This window comes from Lissotriton helveticus, chromosome 7 (assembly GCF_964261635.1).
Source record: "Lissotriton helveticus chromosome 7, aLisHel1.1, whole genome shotgun sequence".
In the NCBI taxonomy this organism is placed as follows: domain Eukaryota; kingdom Metazoa; phylum Chordata; class Amphibia; order Caudata; family Salamandridae; genus Lissotriton; species Lissotriton helveticus.
The window spans coordinates 1,010,903,341-1,010,921,993 of NC_136068.1; the positions used below are offsets into that span (position 1 = coordinate 1,010,903,341).

Here is an 18,653-nt window from a genome sequence, read left to right on the forward strand (position 1 = left end):
CAAGTATTTGGTCGTCTACCCTGCAATCTTTTCGCTGATACGCACATCTTGATTTTAAAACTGCGTGTCTAGTTTACAGTTCACTCGCTGATGCGCACAGCAACTCTGCTGACGCGTTTAGCTGGATTTTAAATTGCGTGCCTACAGTACAATCGCACAACACTTTAGTACAAGTATTGCGTGTCTACTCTGCAATCTTTTCGCTGATGCGCACAGCAACTCTGAGTGCAGTCTCTTTCAATCGCTGACACACACAGCACGTTCCCATCTAATTGTGTGTATACAGTACAACATATTATATCCTATGTCTTCATTAACAATATAGTGTATCTGTACTGAATATATATCCAGCATTTCAGACTGCATTTCAGAGCTTTTAGAAATGTTTATGGCTTTTTTTTTTTGAAATTCTTTAGCATTGGCTACAGGAAACAAAAATGCTAAAGATTTACAAAAAAAACCCATAAACAATTCTAAAAGCACTAACTCTAATGCTGCGAGACCTATTGCATTTCCAATGCTTGTTAGGTGTGTCCTCCGGTGGAGCCGGATGATCTACCTCTAATAACGGTCCGGGCTTGAACCAACTACTGAACAATGGGGAGAAGATAGGCATGACAGGTTACAATGGGGACAAAAGTCTGCACTACCTATCCTTCACTATCCACAAAGACTAAACAGAGTATTGCGACTCTGTGCTTATTTGTGAATAGAGAATAACCCGAAGAGAACCAATTCCGAACGATCAATGCTTGGATAAACAATCAATCAAATGAGGGATAAAAATAGGCACAACGGATTACAATGGGGGCAAAAGCCTGCGTTACCTATCCTTCACTAACTGCAAAGACTAAACAGACGATTGCGACTCTGTGCTTGTTTGCAAATAGAGAATGATCCAAAGAGAACCAATTCCAAAACAGTAAATGCTTGGATAACAATCAATTCCAAAAATACTTGGATAAACAATCAATTCCAAAAATACTTGGATAAACCATCAATTCCAAAAATACTTGGATAAACAATCAATTCCAAAAATACTTGGATAAATGAGTAATACTAGTATTTTCAAACAATCAATTCGCTGCGATGCACGACCTTACCCGGACCGTATGGACAGTTTCTCGTCTTCCGCTTCCAGCGCCTGATCGTCCTCTATACTCCGTAATTGCTGTGGCACTCCTGATGGTTCCCAGTCAGGACCGTAGATCACTCGAGAGAGGTTTGCTCGGAACCAGTGAAGTTCGGATGATCGGCTGCCAGACGAGGGTCTATCGGGCAGGTGCACTTCCCGATCGTTACAGTCGTTCACTCTGTCGTTGGGACCTCTCCCACTGGATCCACGTGTCGCTGATGGGCCCCACGTTTGGGACGCCAATTGTAAAAAGGTAGGGCCGAATTCGACCAAGAACCCTTCAGTATTTGCCCGGCGTTAGCCGCCTCTCATACCATTCGAGATTACCAAACAAAGAGGCAGGCGCTGGAGACAGGAAGGCAGGAAACAGGAGTTTATTCCGACGGAGCAGAACACGTCAGATCAGACAACAGGGTATCTTCTCGAGGTGCTCTAACAACATCTCTGAGGCCTGGCCTCTTATACACAGGTTTATGACTTTATTGCATACAACACGTTCTTGGCAATGCTTTGATGTACGGAAAGACATCCCCGGAATCCCCACTTCAGGCCCGTTCCCACACATATCTACAGTAGAGGTTCCCACCCCAATCTCAGCGTGATGGCTATCGCACAGCTGGACAATCCGCTGGGAGCGGGAATATGGGCGATCAATCGGATCTTGTGGTGTGAAGGCGTTGATTAATCCCCGCTCCTTTGATGGGGTGAGTTCCTGCTGTAGGGGGCAATAAACTGCATCTGTTGGGCTAGGTGATGGCCTGGGATCAGGCCGGACAATCTGGCAGGGAGGAAGAGGTTATCAAAAGGAGTGAGATGAAGGGAGTGTGGGGGTTCAGCGCGGGATGTGGCTCTGAGGAAGGGTCACGCTGGAGGTGCATTTATGGCCCGGGCAGGAGAGATCGGGGGCCGGCAGGGCGCGGGGGATGCTTGCGAGGCCAGGGAGTGAGGGGGAGAGACGTGCAGGCTATTGGCAGTGGGCAGAGAGGCCAAGGCACACAAAATGGCTGCCACTTTCGTGCACGATGGGGCCTAAAAGGGACAAGATGGTGTGGTCACAGGTTCACGATCTTCCTTTTACTTTCAATGGTGGCTGAGGTGAACACAAATGAACGCCGCTTATATATACCTAATTTTAGTCATTTTCCACATATCCGGGTCCTTTAGCTTGTATTTATTCATCATAACTGGGGTGTAATAAAGCCGGTGAAGGAATTTAAAATGTGTTATAGTGGTCTGCTGCTGGCAGAGATGCTCTTGGTTTGTGTGCAACAGTAATCCCAATGGTCATCCGACAATTCGTAGCCCAATTCCGAATTCCAATGCGCGTGTGAGTTGATCGGAGGCATTTCCCTTTGTGTGTGTGTGTGTGTGTGTGTGTGTGTGTGTGTGTGTGTACAGTGTGATATATGGTGGAGACTAAATGCCCCGGACACAAAACCCGATTGATCGGGTAGGATCAGCTTTTCCATCAGGAAACTAAGATGATTGGCTATTAATTTGGCCAGTATTTTGGTGTCACAGTTGAGTAGGGACAGTGGTCTATATGAATCGAAATGTAGAGGTAACTTTCCGGGTTTGAGTAGGGACATGATAAGCGCCTCCCTCATGGATGACGTTAGTTTGCCGGCTTCCAGCAATTCCTCATACACCTCCCCGAGGATAGGGGCCATTTGATATATATACGTTTTGTAAAATTCTATGGGTATGCCATCTATATCGGCAGGTTTACCAGATTGCATGTGCATGATGGCCTCTCGTACCTCATCCAACTCGAAGGGAGGACATAAGAACTATCTTTGTGGATCTCCCATCCATCCCAATGCTACATCCCCCAGGTATTCTTCAAGATCCAAATAGTCAAATCTGCTAGATGTGTATAGCTGTGAATAGCGGGCAGTGAAGGCATTTAGTATGTCTTCTGTATCTCTATATAGTATTTCCCCTGGTCTGGCCAGCTCCAAAATATAGTTGGAGAAGTGTGGTTTCCGACTTGTTTCTGCCAGTGTTTTAAACGGCCGTTCGCCTTCTCCGTAACGGCGAGCCACCCAGTATTTACCCCTGAACTGTGCCTCGCGATTAGCCATATCTGTGTATTCTGTAAGTTTCTCTCAAATTTTTTGTTGGGTGTCACTGTCTGGCCACTGTCCGGCCCCGACAATAGCTGTGTCTCAAATGTTTTGAGCTCTATTTCAAGTTTCCGCAATGTTATCCCTAAGCCCTCCCGAGCTTTTTGATATGCAAAATCCTCAGAGTGTAACTCTAAACGCTTCCCAAATGATCTCTACATTATCTACCGACCCCATGTTCCTGTGGAAAAAGTCCTGCATTTCCTCCCCCAGTTCAGTCTGAAAGACCGCGTCCAATAAAGCGGAGGGCTATAACTTCCATGCAATGAGGCGGGGACCACAGCCTGGTCAGATTAATGTGAGTCTTACTGGAGCATGATCAGAGTATGTTCTTGCCAAATGTGTTACTTTGGTTATGGCAGGTCCCAAACCCCGTGACAATAGCCAGTAATCCAACTGTGCCCAGGATGCAGCTTGCGCAGTGAAGTGTGTGCTTTCTTTTTTATGCTGGTTTATATGTCGCCAGGCATCGATTAGTTGGTTGGCCTCTAGTATGTCTTGAATGACTGCGCGTGATTTAGTATAATGGTGAGGGGCAGGGTTCGCTCTATCTGCAGCAGGATTATATGTTACATTAAAGTCACCCCCTCAAACTATATGACTGGATCCTATTTCCTCTATCTTACCCCATAGTGAGGCATAGAATTCAGATGTATCAACATTGGGGCCGTAACAGCAAGCTAGTGTGACTGACTCTGAACCCAGCCTACCCCAAGCCAGACAGTATCTCCCCTGTGAATCCCAAGAAGTGCCTGCTAAGGCGAAGGGGGTGCATTTTTTGATGAGTATAGCTGTTCCTCTGCTGTAGGAGGAATATGAAGATAATATTATGTGTTCAGCCCATCTGTGTGCAAAATTATTGTTGTGCCGGGGGTCAATGTGCGTTTCCTGTAGCATAGCAATGCGGATCTGGTGCCTATCCAAATATGCCAGAATTTAGCGTCTTTTTCGTGGGTCTCCCAACCCTCTAACATTCCAGGTAATTAGCTGTAAGCTCTCACCTGAAGTTAAGTCAGCCATAAGTCCATTTGGTTCGTGGTACAGGGCCCTGTGGCCTCAAAAACAAGTGCTAGAACAAGGCTGTAACTATCATTCTGTCCAATTCCGTGTGCCATATATATGTTGATTTCTGTATTGAATAAACCCTCCCCTTCCTCCCCCACCCACTGAAGTATCCCAAACATGCCACTATCATAATGCCCACCCCTCACCGAAACACCCCAAAAAAAGTAAACCCATGCTGCTTGTATTATGCAGCAAAGTTCTTTTGGGGGAATATCCGTGAGGGAGGTACCCCCAGGTGTATGCACAGTGACCCCACGCCCTTAACGCACCGAGGTGGTGATACAATCGATCTCTGGGAGGGCTGGGGGTGCTTGGCGTACATGGTTCTCTCTTGTGGTAAAAGCAGAAAAGAAAAGGGAAGCAAACACGAGGTAAGCCCCGTATGTCACTTATCTGGTTTGCAGTGGTCATTGTCTAATGCGCTGCAGAGTTCATGCTGAGCCATGTCCTGAAGGCGTTGCGGTCAGCCGTCCACCCAGTCCTTTTTGCAGTTTTCGTTGTACTTTCAGTGCAGGGAATGGTGAGCGCGTGCATGTGCCATGGGGATCGTTAGATGCGTGCAGTATTATACCTCTACTTTGTACGCTTTTGTAACATACACACGTCACTTTTTCCTCCTGTGCCGTTTGCTACCTCTTGTGTTTTGTTTGCTCACAATTGTCACTTTTGCCTCTTGTAACTTAACGTTTGCTTTTGTAATTTGTTCACTTGTAATTTTCTCCTCATGTATCATTACTGTTCCTATTGTGAACCGCTCTGACACCTTCGGGTAAAGTCTGCGCTATATAAAAAGGCATAAAATAAAAAATAAAGTAAGTAAAATCTTGCACACATGCACCAGAGCGCTATGGGGAACGTGCTAGCTTAACTAAACTGATCAAACGACTCTGCAGTGTAACCTGGCAGATGGGATCGGCTTCTCCCTGAATCCAGCTTGGGTATATTCTCGATGTGGTGCTAAAAGGAAGCGCACAGGATCACAAGGGGCGGCGAACCTCGCCTGCATTCTTACACGACATGTTTCTGCGCGCAGGCAGTTCAGTAACGAAAGGCAACCATTAAACGTTCCCAAAACCCTGTCGCGATAACTCCGTTTTAAACACCCTTTCACTACTTTGGCAAGAACTCAAAACAGCTGTCCATGTCGAAACAAGTAATTTGTGGGCACACAAACTGTACACAATGCATAAACGCGAACCTCGCCTGCATTCTTACACGACATGTTTCTGCGCGCAGGCAGATCAGTACCGAAAGGCGTTCATTAAACGTTCCCAAAACCCTGTCGCGATAACTCCGTTTTAAACACCCTTTCACTACTTTGGCAAGAACACAAAACAGCTGTCCATGTCGAAACAAGTACTTTGTGGGCACACAAACTGTACACAATGCATACACGCTCACATGGTTTGGACGAGGTACATACACCACTTGCACAGTTTTATTCAATATTCTGACCCATTGCGCGCTGTTGGATTGCTGCTTGACAATCGAGAGTAGTGTTACAACTAATGTGTATTGTAAGGGACAGGGAGCGTAGTAGGGGAGAGATTCGAGCCCCCACTGCACAATAAACAAGCAGACCCAGTCCTACTGTCTAACTCTAACAGCTCACAAGAGCGCGTGCAGCTTCGTGAAAAGAAATCCTTGCGTGCTGGACCGAACTGGGTTTCATGCAAGGCGTGAGTGTGGAACTCATGCCGCAGATCACACAGTAGAAGGTTGTGCACCGGGCTTGGAAGAGGCGCACAGCACAGGTGAGTCCGGCTGTGTGGGGTGGACCCCCGGCATTATGTAGATAAATATTAGGGGCGACGGACACAACGTCGCTGAAAATCATTTTAGGCCGATTCGATGGCGAATTTAAGCGACATTGCTTCTGATTTGTGTGGCTCTTCTAGGACAGAAGAGTTGCTTTTTGGCGCCTCATATTTTGATTTGTGGTTGTCCGAGGACAGGGGTGCATCTCCCACCCTCACCTGGCTCCGTCCGTTAACGGTCAATCCTATAACATTCACCTCTGTAGCGGTTTATTGTATAGTCCAGAGACTTTGTGGCGCTGTTACATGTAATTTAGGTGCCCATCTCACTGGAACTCTGCTGCTGTTCCGCATATTTTCATGATGTGACGCTCTGGGCTCACTCTGACCTGGCTTCCTTCCTTCCTTCCTCTATCAACTCGTTAATCGCTCTTTTTTTCCTCTTCACGTTTTTTCATTACAGTTACATGAAGATTGCAGAAATCCTGCCTTTTGGGCCATGTTTCCAACCTTGCGCTGGCGACGGACGGTCGCTGCCTGAAGGCCTGGGCCGGTGGCTGTGCGCACTTCAGCTGTCGCTGCTGTGCAGTTCCGCAGTGTTCGCGCCCCACTTGTGCAGTGTTGGGCGTGCACCGATGGACCCCACACGTGTCTTTCTTTTGGAAGGGATTGCTCCGCTGTAGGGCGCTGCGGTGGGTTGTTGCACGCCGTGCGTGCGGTGCTTCTGCAGAATGTGGTGTGTTGCACATGAGGAGACCGTGTAGTGCGGCGATGATGTAGCGTGTCACTGTGCACTGGTGTACAGTGGCGCTGTAGAAGATTACGCTGCACTTTGTGGCGCTGTAACGTTTGTTGGTGCATATTAAGCTGCTGAACACCGCTGTGCCACAATTTATGCTGGGTACGCACAGACTCTATGCCATGTGGCGCTGCACTTTGTGTTTGGTGATGTGACGTGCACCGCTTAGTAGCATAGCGGGTGCTGCACGTTTTCTGCTGTACATCAGGGCGCTATACAAGATGGCTTTTGTCAAGTGTCGGTGATGTTTGCTGTGCTAAATGGATGCACTTATGATGCAGTACAGCTACGCTTTTTATAATATTGCGCTGCACTTTGTGATACCACACTTGGTGGTGAGAACTGCGGACCTGCACGCTGTGCCTCTGTATGTACCTCGAGGCACCATGCACGAGAGCTGTGAACAATGCATGATCCTTTCAAACCTGGACAAAGTTTCTTGCCCGAACTCCCAGCAGTTCTTGGCAGCCTCGGGCATGTCTGGAAGAACAGGTTGGCGGCGCCAACACACAGCAGTATTGCGATATGGATTGAGCGCGTGAAAAGCGCAACACATGATGGGAAGGCCTGTCCCGACTATCGCACATTGTTTCAGTATTTCACCCTTCTGTTTTTAACGACGGGCTGCTCTGGCCCGCATTCATGTACATAACGTGTATATATATATATATATATATATATATATATATATATATATATATATATATATATATATATATATATATATATATATATATATATTCATATTCTATCCACAAAATGCCCGAAAGCTTGGCGTTGCACTCGCGGGGAGCCGTCCGACGGGACTTCATGTTTCTCAAAGCTCCTTGGCAGCAGGGAATAATCAGTCGCCTGACGCGTTTCGATGTGAGACCATCTTAATCATAGGCATGCTAAACCACTCTGCAGAAAGGCTCTCTTTTATTTCTTTCAATTAGGATATTTGAGAGCCAAAGGTTAATGCAAGCTCCTGAAGCACCACGGATCCTACAAAGGAGGAATACAAGCAAATAATTTAAACCATGACAGAAACCTACTAAGGAAAAAACAATCGGCTCGAAGGAGGACTACATGTCCAATATTCCTTGCAACGAACGCCCACTGAGGGTTATGCACTAATCAAATATCCTAATTGAAAGAAATAAAAGAGAGCCTTTCTGCAGAGTGGTTTAGCATGCCTATGATTAAGATGGTCTCACATCGAAACGCGTCAGGCGACTGATTATTCCCTGCTGCCAAGGAGCTTTGAGAAACATGAAGTCCTGTCGGACGGCTCCCCGCGAGTGCAACGCCAAGCTTTTGGGCATTTTGTGGTACTATATATATATATATATATATATATATATACCACTATTAATGCATCCATACATATACATACATATGCATAGTATGTACATAAACGTTTAAAAAAACACTAATAAAAGCAAAGCTAAAAGCTACCTAATTACAAACGGAATCGCTTAAGCTTAACTAAAGCAGAGACCGTTGCATTGCAAATGCTTGTTTCTACTGCGCCTCCTCAGAAGGGACAGACCCAATGTTTAGACGTACAACTGCAATTATTTTACATGCATATCCTTTGTCCTTTTTAATAATCACTTTTTACTTTCTACTTACTTTGAAAGTCAGAAAGAAAACCTTTTACGGACTGCACATTCTCCTCTGTTGAACGTCTTATTGGTGATGTTTGCAAGTTAAAAGAGTGCTTTTGAATTAGAGAGTGAAAAGACTGAATCTGGACAGGATGTGGAGCAGACAAGTACAAAGGCAGAGAAAGGAATGGAGTGGGCAGTGATGATAGGCGGATAGGAGAGATAGCAGGAAAGCAAATAAAGGGTTATTGCCTCTCTTCTTACTTTACATAGTACTTTGGACATAAGGGGTCTATTTTCTCAAGGTTGAGAGGTGTGGAGCCTTAGTATTACAAGTTGGTGCTCTGATCCCTCTAGACTGTACAATATAGGATACACTGAAGATGTAACCTTGAATAGCTTAAAACTTTCTTCATCTTGCAGGATGGCCATTGCTGCATAGGATGCTGACATGGGTGACTAGGTCTCGGTGAGTTTTATTTTTTTATTTGACTATATTTACTCTCCTGCTCCCTTACCCAACAACTTCCTTGTGTATGTTACTACTTAACAGTGTGCAGATGGTCGTTGTTATGTTGGTGATTAATGCTGTGCAGCGTTTTGGCACCATACTACTGAAAGACCCGAGGGCATTGTGCTGGTGGCTGTAGTTATGCTGTTGACTGAACCTTTTGTAGCACCATTCTTCTGATGGGCTTCATGGCACTGATGAATGTGGTGCGCTGGTGTCTAGAAGAAGTTCAGCTCTGGGGTTTGAAACCACCTATTCAACCATAGGAAAGCTTCTGCTCTCTAGAAGGAGGCTGGTATTGTGCTGCTGGTGGTAGTTGTTGTGCTGGTGATGAGTGTCCTGTGACTGTTATTTATGTGAATGCTTTGTTTTGCAGATTATTGGCCTCATGCAATGCTTCTCAGCTTTCCCAGTTTCACACAAGCACTGCAGTGGAGAGAAGCAGGAACTGGGAGATGAAAAACAAAACAGTATACCCTCCACAGACTCCAGAGGAACCCAGGAGACCAGCGGTGAGCTCCCTTCTTTATTTGGTAGACAATGTACCAGGGTGTTTTGGTCCCACAGTGCTGTCTATAAAACCCTTAGAATACGTTTGATTAAAAAAACCTCACTCACACCTTGTGTCACCTTGTGGTCAAAACGCAGCAGTGGTGGTGTGTTGGTGGCAATAAGGGTCACTAAGAAATAGAAATGAATACATTACCCTCCTGGAGTGCAGCGTATAATCCTTTTGGTGATCAAGATATTCGGGGCCTGGTCCGCCCCCGACACCAGCACCAAGTGAATGTGCACATTGTCATGGACCAAATTGGTGATATTGAGATGTATGTCTCCAATATAAGATAAAAATTCATTTGTAATGTGACTTTTCTGTCTTTGTTCCCTTTAGATATCAGTCATGGATCATTCAGGCAGCCCTAGAACACAATTAAAAGTGTTTTCTAATAATATTTGCTGTTCGAAGTATGCACAGATAAGTGCTGAAGGTACAGCTTTAGGCGACTGTTTATTTTTGTATTGTCTGGCAATGAGCTGGCAACCCTAATCATAAGACTGGAACTCTGTTGTAGGATCAGCACATTTTTTATTTCCTCCACCCTCAATCCCTGATTAATGCCATAATAGCAGTAGTTTAACTTGTATCTTAAACCCTACGCCGCCGTCAATGACATGCAGAATTACTTCATGTGTTGTCTCAATGCAGGGTGCATTCCAGAACACACTCCTCATTCTTGCCCTTCACTTTCACACTTACCCTGCACTCACAGCGATCACAATGCACTCACACCTTTCACCCGCTCACCTTGCACTCACAGCGGTCACTCTGCACTCACAAAGCACTTGCGCTGTGTACCCTGTACCTCACCCTGCAGTCACACGAGTACACTACTCACCCTGCACTCATGTGACACTTCACTCACCGGTCCCCGTCACTGATCAATCTGCAATCTCACTCAAACAAGCCCATCACTAACCATGCATTAATTCGTCCCACTCTGCACTTACGTCCGCACCCAAAATCATATGGTCACCTCACTCACCCTACAGTCACTCCTCTTACCCTACTTTCACACCGTCACATTGCTCACCGTGCACTCACATGGGCACTCCTGCCACCCACACAGTGCAGAGGGTTAATGTGCCTGCTACAAAGAATGTGTACCATGCAGATCACAGAACTGAGAGTGAGTAAACTATGAGTAGCGCTATACAGAAAATTAACTGTTTGTCAGAAAGGTGCTATAGAGAGATGAGGTGCATTGTTGGTGAGTGGTAGTGAGGGAATTTATGGAGAAGGAGGAAATGGAGGAGGGGGCACCAAAAAAGACTGTTGCACCGTGTGCAACCAGTTCTAGGGCTAGCACTGGCTGGGAGTATTAGACTCCAGTGGCGGCTCCTCCGCTATGGCGGAGGAGCATTGCCTCACTGCTTTTGAGCAGTGGAAAGGAAATATAAAATGATAATAACTGTAAGTTATTATCATTTTATGTTTCCTGAGCTGGCTACCCTGTCAGGGAGCCGGGCAGGGGAGGAGTGGTATGCCCACTCCCAAGTGCATTGGGATGAGTAGGGCTATACAAGAAAAAATAGTGGTACTTAATTTATTTCAACGCCTCCTTAGGTGTAGTAAGTTTTCTATATAAATGCAATTTGCTTTGTGTAAATACTGGGAAAGACCAACACAGCTGACATTCTTCCAGTCCATGCATATCTCCTAAACAGGGACTGAACAAAGTGAAAAGCTGCCTCTCTTAAGTATGTGCAAAGTGCTAACAAGGTGTGAGCCTTTGCTTCCCCTGCACTTCATTTGCATCAGGTGTGATGCTCCTGACTGCTTCCAACCAAGAGACTCGAACAAAAAAATGAGGCCTTATGACCCCGCAAATTAGGCCTTTGTTATGGGGCCAGCAAAGCCTTGTCCCCGCCTGCATGTTGTTGCTTGTTGCAGATGAAAAGCAGACAACGGGCAGGTGCTGCTGAACGTTTCCTGGTGTTTGGCAGTTACACCGGGACAAGTTCACTGAGGCCCAAATTCTTGGATGGGTGGACTATGTTCACCCTGTGAAGATAGTGGGTGGACACCATCCATTCGCGTGTACCCCCGACTTGTGTGTGTGTGTGTGTGTGTGTGTGTAATATACTTACCTGTGAAATATTTACATTTTCGTGATTAAGGCATTCTCGTTCTAAAAGCTTGAGTGGTAAAGGCATGAATAGTAAATTCACATGCATTGTAAAGCCTGCATTGTTAGGGAATGCGTGGTTCCGACCACTTTGTAAAGGCTGTTTTCCCTCATATATTCTTATGATCCTTAATAGTTTTTTGCAGAAATTACTTTTTGTATTGATTATTATATATTTGGCTGATGGTGTTGTTATCAAGAACGATACAAAGTGTGTAGGGGTATCTTAATGTGTGTTTAAAAATTACTCTTGGTGGAGTAGCTTTTTGGCGGTGAGGGAGCCAAAAATGTGATTAATTGAATTAGCAGGCTTGACGACAAAGTTGGAATTATTTCCAGTCAGTGATGGAGACACTTGTTGTATGTAATGCCATGTCATGAACTTAATTAGTTAAGACCACTTCAATCTCTTGACTGGACTTGTTGACATTTTGTGATGTAGCCAGCAAAGGTTCATTGTAATTGTTAGATATTAACCTTTTGTTGGCTGAGGCCACTTTAACTCTGAATAATGAATGCACACGAAGTGTTGCAAATTCGTATCTTTTAATGGCAGACCACGGGCATTCTTATACTTGCATTTTTAAGAGCACCTGTCAGTCTTTAAGGATCCTGCAATATTAACCATCTCTGAGAGCCCTTTCTTGCATTTAGCCTGAGGCACAGTTAGCCTGCACAGCACCCAAACTCTGCTCACCCTCTCCAGACTCATGCATGTAATGATTCCCCTCAGCTACACTCATAACCCCCCCTGGCATGCAGTGCACACCATGGCTCCCATCCTACACACCCCAGCCCTTCCCTGCATGCTTCCAGCTACACCTTGTGTTCATACACCCGTAGGCAAACGTCACAATTAATAAATGCTCCAGTATGGTCCCTGTACACATTGCCGTTCCTCTGTGTGCATACTTTGCCCACACTACTCCATACTCTGCCCTCTCTCTTCCATGCTGTGCCCACCCTATGGTCTGCATGGCCTCCACCATGCTCTGCATCCCACCCGCCATCTCTAACAAGTTCTGCACCGCCTCACCTTTCAACGCGCTTCCTTTGTCATGTGCTAAACAATCTTAGATGCTTTACACACCTAACACACTACCCTTGACATTCTACGTAGTCCCTCAAGCACCTTGCAAAATACATTTGACATTCTAGGCAGCCCCTCAGGGACAGAATGTACATGGTAGAGCATGCCAGTCATCATTTGCGCATCATCCGTCTCTTGTTTGTTCTTAACTGTGTTGTGCACTTTCATGGTCACCACATTCACACTCTTTGGGGGGGTTAATTCGAGCTTGGCGGAGTGGGAGGAACGCTCTAAAATTGGCGTCCTCTAACTTCGCCAAAAACTTGCGGGTTCCCCACTCTATATAGAGATCAGGAAACTGCTGAGCAGTCGCCGGCAGAGCCTCCATTGGCTCTGCTGGTGGCAACTCTTGACCCATCAGACGCAAAACAACGGGGTCACGTCACAGTGAAGGTTATCCCTCCCTTTGTATAGCAGGATGACTGTCATTCATTTTCCCTGTCCCTGTGTGGCTAGCAATAATAATGACTATTGGTCCCAACGTGCACGAAAAAAGCTCCTGGTGCATCAAGAACATTAGTTTTGTTTTCAAGAAACAAACTCCCCCTTTGAGATTGTATTACTTGAAAATAAAATGGTTTGCTGAGAGGGCGCTTTGAACATGGCAAACTCCACTGCTGTGAAAAGGAACCCCCACAGTGGTACCTCCTTTCACAGCGAGGGAGGCGGGGATCTCTAAATATGACCGGTTGTCTTCCACCAGGGTGGTGGAAGTCATGATCTCTGCCCCCTGACGGGACATCGGGTCAGCCGCCATGGCATATATAAAGCCCTAGCTCAGCAAGCCTCAGCCCACAGACTGCAAACAATAAGAGACACACTGGACACCCCCGCTTCACTTACATACCAATCATGCCTTGTCAGTCCAACAATAGTCTACTGGCATCTTTGCACCTGTATTTTTAGGCGCTGACCCCTCTTCATTTTTGTTGCATGTAACGAGTCACACTGTTCTCCTCCACTGTCTCTACACACCCTCAGACATTGTTAACTATGAGCTGCTACCCATCAGCCCCGCCCTTCATGGCTCCCGCCACACACACACATAGCTGAGATACATACTACACGCATAAATCAAGGCATGCAAGCCTGAAGTCGCACCATGCTGAACTCTAGCCATGCCTTGTGGCCTGCAACACCTCCGCTGCAAGCTAATCATGATACACTGCACAGTTCCAAGCACACCAACCGCAGTGCTCTGATGAACTCCGGACATCATTCTGCACCACCTGCCACACTCCCTACATCATTCAGCATGCTTGGTATATCCAGCAGCGTGGTCTGAGATCATTCCGCCAGACTATTCAATCCCTACACTGCTGTTTGAGATACCTCAGCCGTGTTCTGAGATACCTCAGCCGTGTTCTGAGATACCTCAGCCGTGTTCTGAGATACCTCAGCCGTGTTCTGAGATACCTCAGCCGTGTTCTGAGATACCTCAGCCGTGTTCTGACATACCTCAGCCGTGTTCTGACATACCTCAGCCGTGTTCTGACATACCTCAGCCGTGTTCTGACATACCTCAGCCGTGTTCTGACATACCTCAGCCGTGTTCTGACATACCTCAGCTGTGTTCTGAGATACCTCAGCTGTGTTCTGAGATACCTCAGCTGTGTTCTGAGATACCTCAGCCGTGTTCTGAGATACCTCAGCCGTGTTCTGAGATACCTCAGCTGTGTTCTGAGATACTCAGCCCGGTTCTGAAATATCCCAGACACAGTCACATTCTCAAGCATGCTGTACATGCCAACCACCATGTGCGTGCACACCGAAATACACACACAGTCCTAGTATACACATACTAAACCATGCTGTGCATAACATCTCCATACAATGTCTCACCCACTGACTGCTTTGAGAGTAAGTTGTACAGTGCAAACCTACTGGCCAACCTCCCCACGCTCCTCCTGCCTTCCTTTCCAGCCAACTCTGACCACACTTTAGCCCCAGTGTGCATCCACAATCGTGATAATCCTATGCAATCCTTTTGGTATAGTATGTAGAATTCAAATAGCAATTCTGTTTTTATTTTTCATAGAATGTAATGAGACATTTGCATAACTAAACTTTATGGGGTAATAATCAAGCACAAGAAACGTGTCCCCTTCGATTTGCTACTATTAGCCACTAATCGTGAGCACCTAGAGTTTTGCCACTCTATAATCTCTGTGCTCAGATGGACAATATCAAGAGAGCACTGGCAAGGCGATCACAGCCATTGAACCTCTGACCTAAGACTGGCTCAACAGTATTGTCAGTTCTGTTATCCCTGACAAATGGTGAATTGAAGTCTACCACGCTACCTGCAGAGGCACAGTGGGGAGCTTAACCATTTCAGGCAGTTGACGTTTTTCTGGTCGTGTTAGATGAGAGCTGAAGTTTGTCTTTTTTCAAAGGCCAAAACTTTAGCTAACATTTAGCTGTTGAGTTATAAGGGAAAAGGTTCAGTTTTTTTTGTAAGGATACATTATGTTTAAATCTTCTTTTGCCTTCTCTCCTTCCTGAAAAAAGATACATTAGTATTGCACCGAATGTGTCCTTGTCCTTTCTATTAATGCATCATCGTTCAGTTTTTTGTTTTATTTGTAAATAGATTTTCTTAATTGCAATAACCTAGATATACTATCAGAAATTAAAGCACCGCAGGAGATTCTTGGCAACCTGGGGATTCATTCTCATGGTCTGCAAGCTAACACCAGAGAACCCTGTGCTAACTAAGAGTTACTGAGCCAAATTTTTATGTCTGACCCTCCCTTAACTCTATTCAGCTCTGGATTTTATAGGAGTATGTATTGAGTGGTGTGTTTGGGAGAAAAAGTAAGGATCTGTCTACAGCCTCTGTATGATGAGTGTGGAAAAACTAGTTGCTTACTGCTTATTTCTGTGACAGACCTTGCTCCTGTACCAATGTACTCCTTGATTTCAAACTCACTGTTGGTCTAGAGCCTGCCGAAATACCTGCAGTGGGGCCTCACGGAAGGTATTTCGTCGGGCTCTATAGTTAGATGACAATGCATCTATAACCAGCTCCCCCGCGGTCTCCATGGGGCGAAACTTCGTTAGTTTCACCCAAATGTTTTTTGCTTACACAAAAGGCTGTAAGGGTGCCGAACCGTAAGTACACGGTCTGGCAATTTGGTGAATCAGGGTAGGGTGCGCCTTAGCGTGCGCAGACCTCCCGGTTCATACACCTGGTCCTGAAGAAAACCTTGCGCTATCATTTTTAAAGTTTGAAACATGTTGACCATATTTTCACGAAAGCACTGATACTTCCTGGTCAATTAAGCCAATATAAGTATCTCACTTGGTTTTAACTGTGTCTTGTGACTCCAAATAACATTTTTAGGGAGTATAACAAAGATATTTTTAACTCACTCACTTACAACGCTTTCACACTTTCAAAAAACCCAGCTCCGCTGTAGTTACAGGCGTCGAAGCATACCCAAGTGGCACTCGGCTACTTGGGTGGACCCCGATGATGAAGCATGTCACCAACTAGGTTGGTGAGTGAGGGGTTTCTTAAATAAAGAAAGAATCCTTTCTTTACTGTATCTCTCTTCATTTCTACAAATCACTAGGACGCTGTGTCCTGGGGATACTCCCTCTTAAACTACGCCTCTCCAAGCAAGAGGACCAGCCTACTCTAGTCGATGATCAGCTGTCTGCCCGACTCCTCGTAGTCCATGTACAATAATGTGTATATATAATTTGTTTTTTGTTTGTATCGTACTGCCATTGTCCTAGACTCACTCCTCCTCACCATGCTCACTCGCCACTCGTGTATATAACCACACAGCTGAAAGCATTATATGTGTCTTCAAAATATCTTCCTTTCTCTTCTCAGGAAATATTTCATTGCCGAAAGCAAATTAAATACAGCAAAGATAAGATGTGGTACTTGGCGAAAATGGTAAGATGCTGTGTTTCTATTTCAAAGGAGTTTGCAGGGTGATACACTTGTGGGTGGGACAAAGTACTGTCTGTCATTAAATATGTCTCCCTCACCTAGTTCCAAAGTGTGCTTGTGTTTTAATTGCAGTATCAAGACTTTCTTATGATTCAAGAGAGTCTGATGTCTTGAGTGGTTTATTTATTTATATTTTTTGTAGAGAGGGGCTTAAAAGGGCATTGAATGATAAAAAATGAGGCGTGATGGTCTGGACTCTGAAGGACCACATTTCGGCACTCTTGTGGGCCACAGTGCATATTTCTCGATTGTGAATGGAAGTAGTGAAAAGAGACTGCATGGCGTAGCATGCCTCGTTAGTGAGCAAGTAGCAAGGCCGGTAGTATGTAAGTGGTTTGCCCATTTGGCTTAAAGGCTATCCGAGATCCACTTGACCCAAATGCCACACTTGCTTCTCCCCCTACCTTCCCCCTGAAGTCTGTGGGTTTGCAGAGTATATTGATACTAAATGGCCTTGAATCTGTAGTACTCCTTGACCTTCCTGAGCAGGGCTAGTAACCGCTAGGCGCTGTAATGTAACATGAACTATTAGGGAGCGCTTTATTTTTCAGTGGTTTCTGTCTGTCAGACCAGCACCATATGCACCTTACAATCTGGGGAGATGATGTGGCGTAACGACTAGTGCTGCCGACTTTGTCGCTGGGGAACCAGGTTCAAGCCTTGGTGTTGGCTCAACATCCTGTGATTCTGGGCAAATCACTTGAATGTGTCCTTGTTTAACGTAACTGGTGCTCATGTAAAGCACTCCAATACCTTCCGGTCGAGTTCGCGCTATATAAAACTGCAAAAAAAATCTGCTCAAACACCTAGAGATTTGCTGTGCGTGCTACAAAATACATTCACCCATGTACTTCAGTAGGTGGTCCTTAGAAGCTATGTGCAAGGGGTGTAGAGTGAGGTACATTCCTTAGATCAAGGCTAGTAAGTTGGGTGTCAGTTCCTCACTCAACACTGCCCACTCGATCTTAGAAAAATTGATTTACTTTATTAAGAACTGTAAAATCTCTCCTGAGATCTACATTCCTTGCGTCCATGGGAAGCAACAAATGTCCTGACTGGTTTCTAAATAAATGACGCGTAAGACACCTGAAAGGCAGATGAGCGATAGTTGTATGGCAATCATTGTAGGGCCCAGGCCGGTTCATGAAACCCTAGTGCAGCATGGAGGGCCAGATCATCTCCTTGCCTGGGGTCCCATCTTATGTAAAACGAGCAGCATTTTGTGCAGTGAAACACCCATGCATTGTCTTTAGTATGGATGAAAGTTGTGCTCAGATTGGTATTTTGCTTTATAATAGCTTGCTAATAAATGCTTGTCCTCATATTTGCAGATTCGGGGCATGTCCATTGACCAGGCAATCGCTCAACTTGAGTTTAATGACAAGAAAGGGGCTAAAATCATGCGAGAGGTGAGTGGCTGATTAATCTCTCTTTGAGGATACATATTATCTTTTGCTTGATCAGGAAGAGAGGTTACCTTCTGTATACCATCTCCTAGTAGAGGAATGGAGTCGTGGGTGTGCTGAAAGCGTCCAGGTTAAGCCCCAAAGTGTCTGACCTCTAAATGGTAAAGCTGTTGGGAGACTCTAGTGGTCACAATCATCTCTGATTGGGCCCACTGCAGACCAGGTTGTGCTGGATCATGAGAGTTGAGTGACTGTGCACTGTGGTATTCCGATTCAACGCTGAATGTGCAAACCTCTGTTGAGTTCTCATATGGTCAAGGGCATCTCTCCCTCAACCTTATTTTCTCCCCATGTATTTCTCCATATATTTGTTGTCTGATTCCTTATTACTCACTCATCCTATCAATCTTTCCACTTACCCTTTAAGTCTTTCCACTCTCCCACCCCTATGTCTCATTTCTTTCTTTTATTTATACTCTTATGATTACTTTCTCAATCTTTCACCCAGTCTTATTTTT

At 45.4% G+C, this 18,653-nt stretch overlaps 1 protein-coding gene across 3 annotated transcripts in view; it reads left to right on the forward strand.

Moving 5' to 3' along the window:
* The window catches only part of MRPL22 (mitochondrial ribosomal protein L22), a 71,802-nt gene that overhangs the window by 17,575 nt on the left and 35,574 nt on the right, over window positions 1-18,653 (forward strand). For all 3 annotated transcript variants that reach the window (XM_078653697.1, XM_078653698.1, XM_078653699.1), the window contains exons 2-5: window positions 8,898-8,943; window positions 9,362-9,497; window positions 16,607-16,672; window positions 18,061-18,138. In XM_078653697.1, the coding sequence (XP_078509823.1) occupies window positions 8,898-8,943; window positions 9,362-9,497; window positions 16,607-16,672; window positions 18,061-18,138 (326 nt within the window). The remainder of the gene's footprint in view (window positions 1-8,897; window positions 8,944-9,361; window positions 9,498-16,606; window positions 16,673-18,060; window positions 18,139-18,653) is intronic.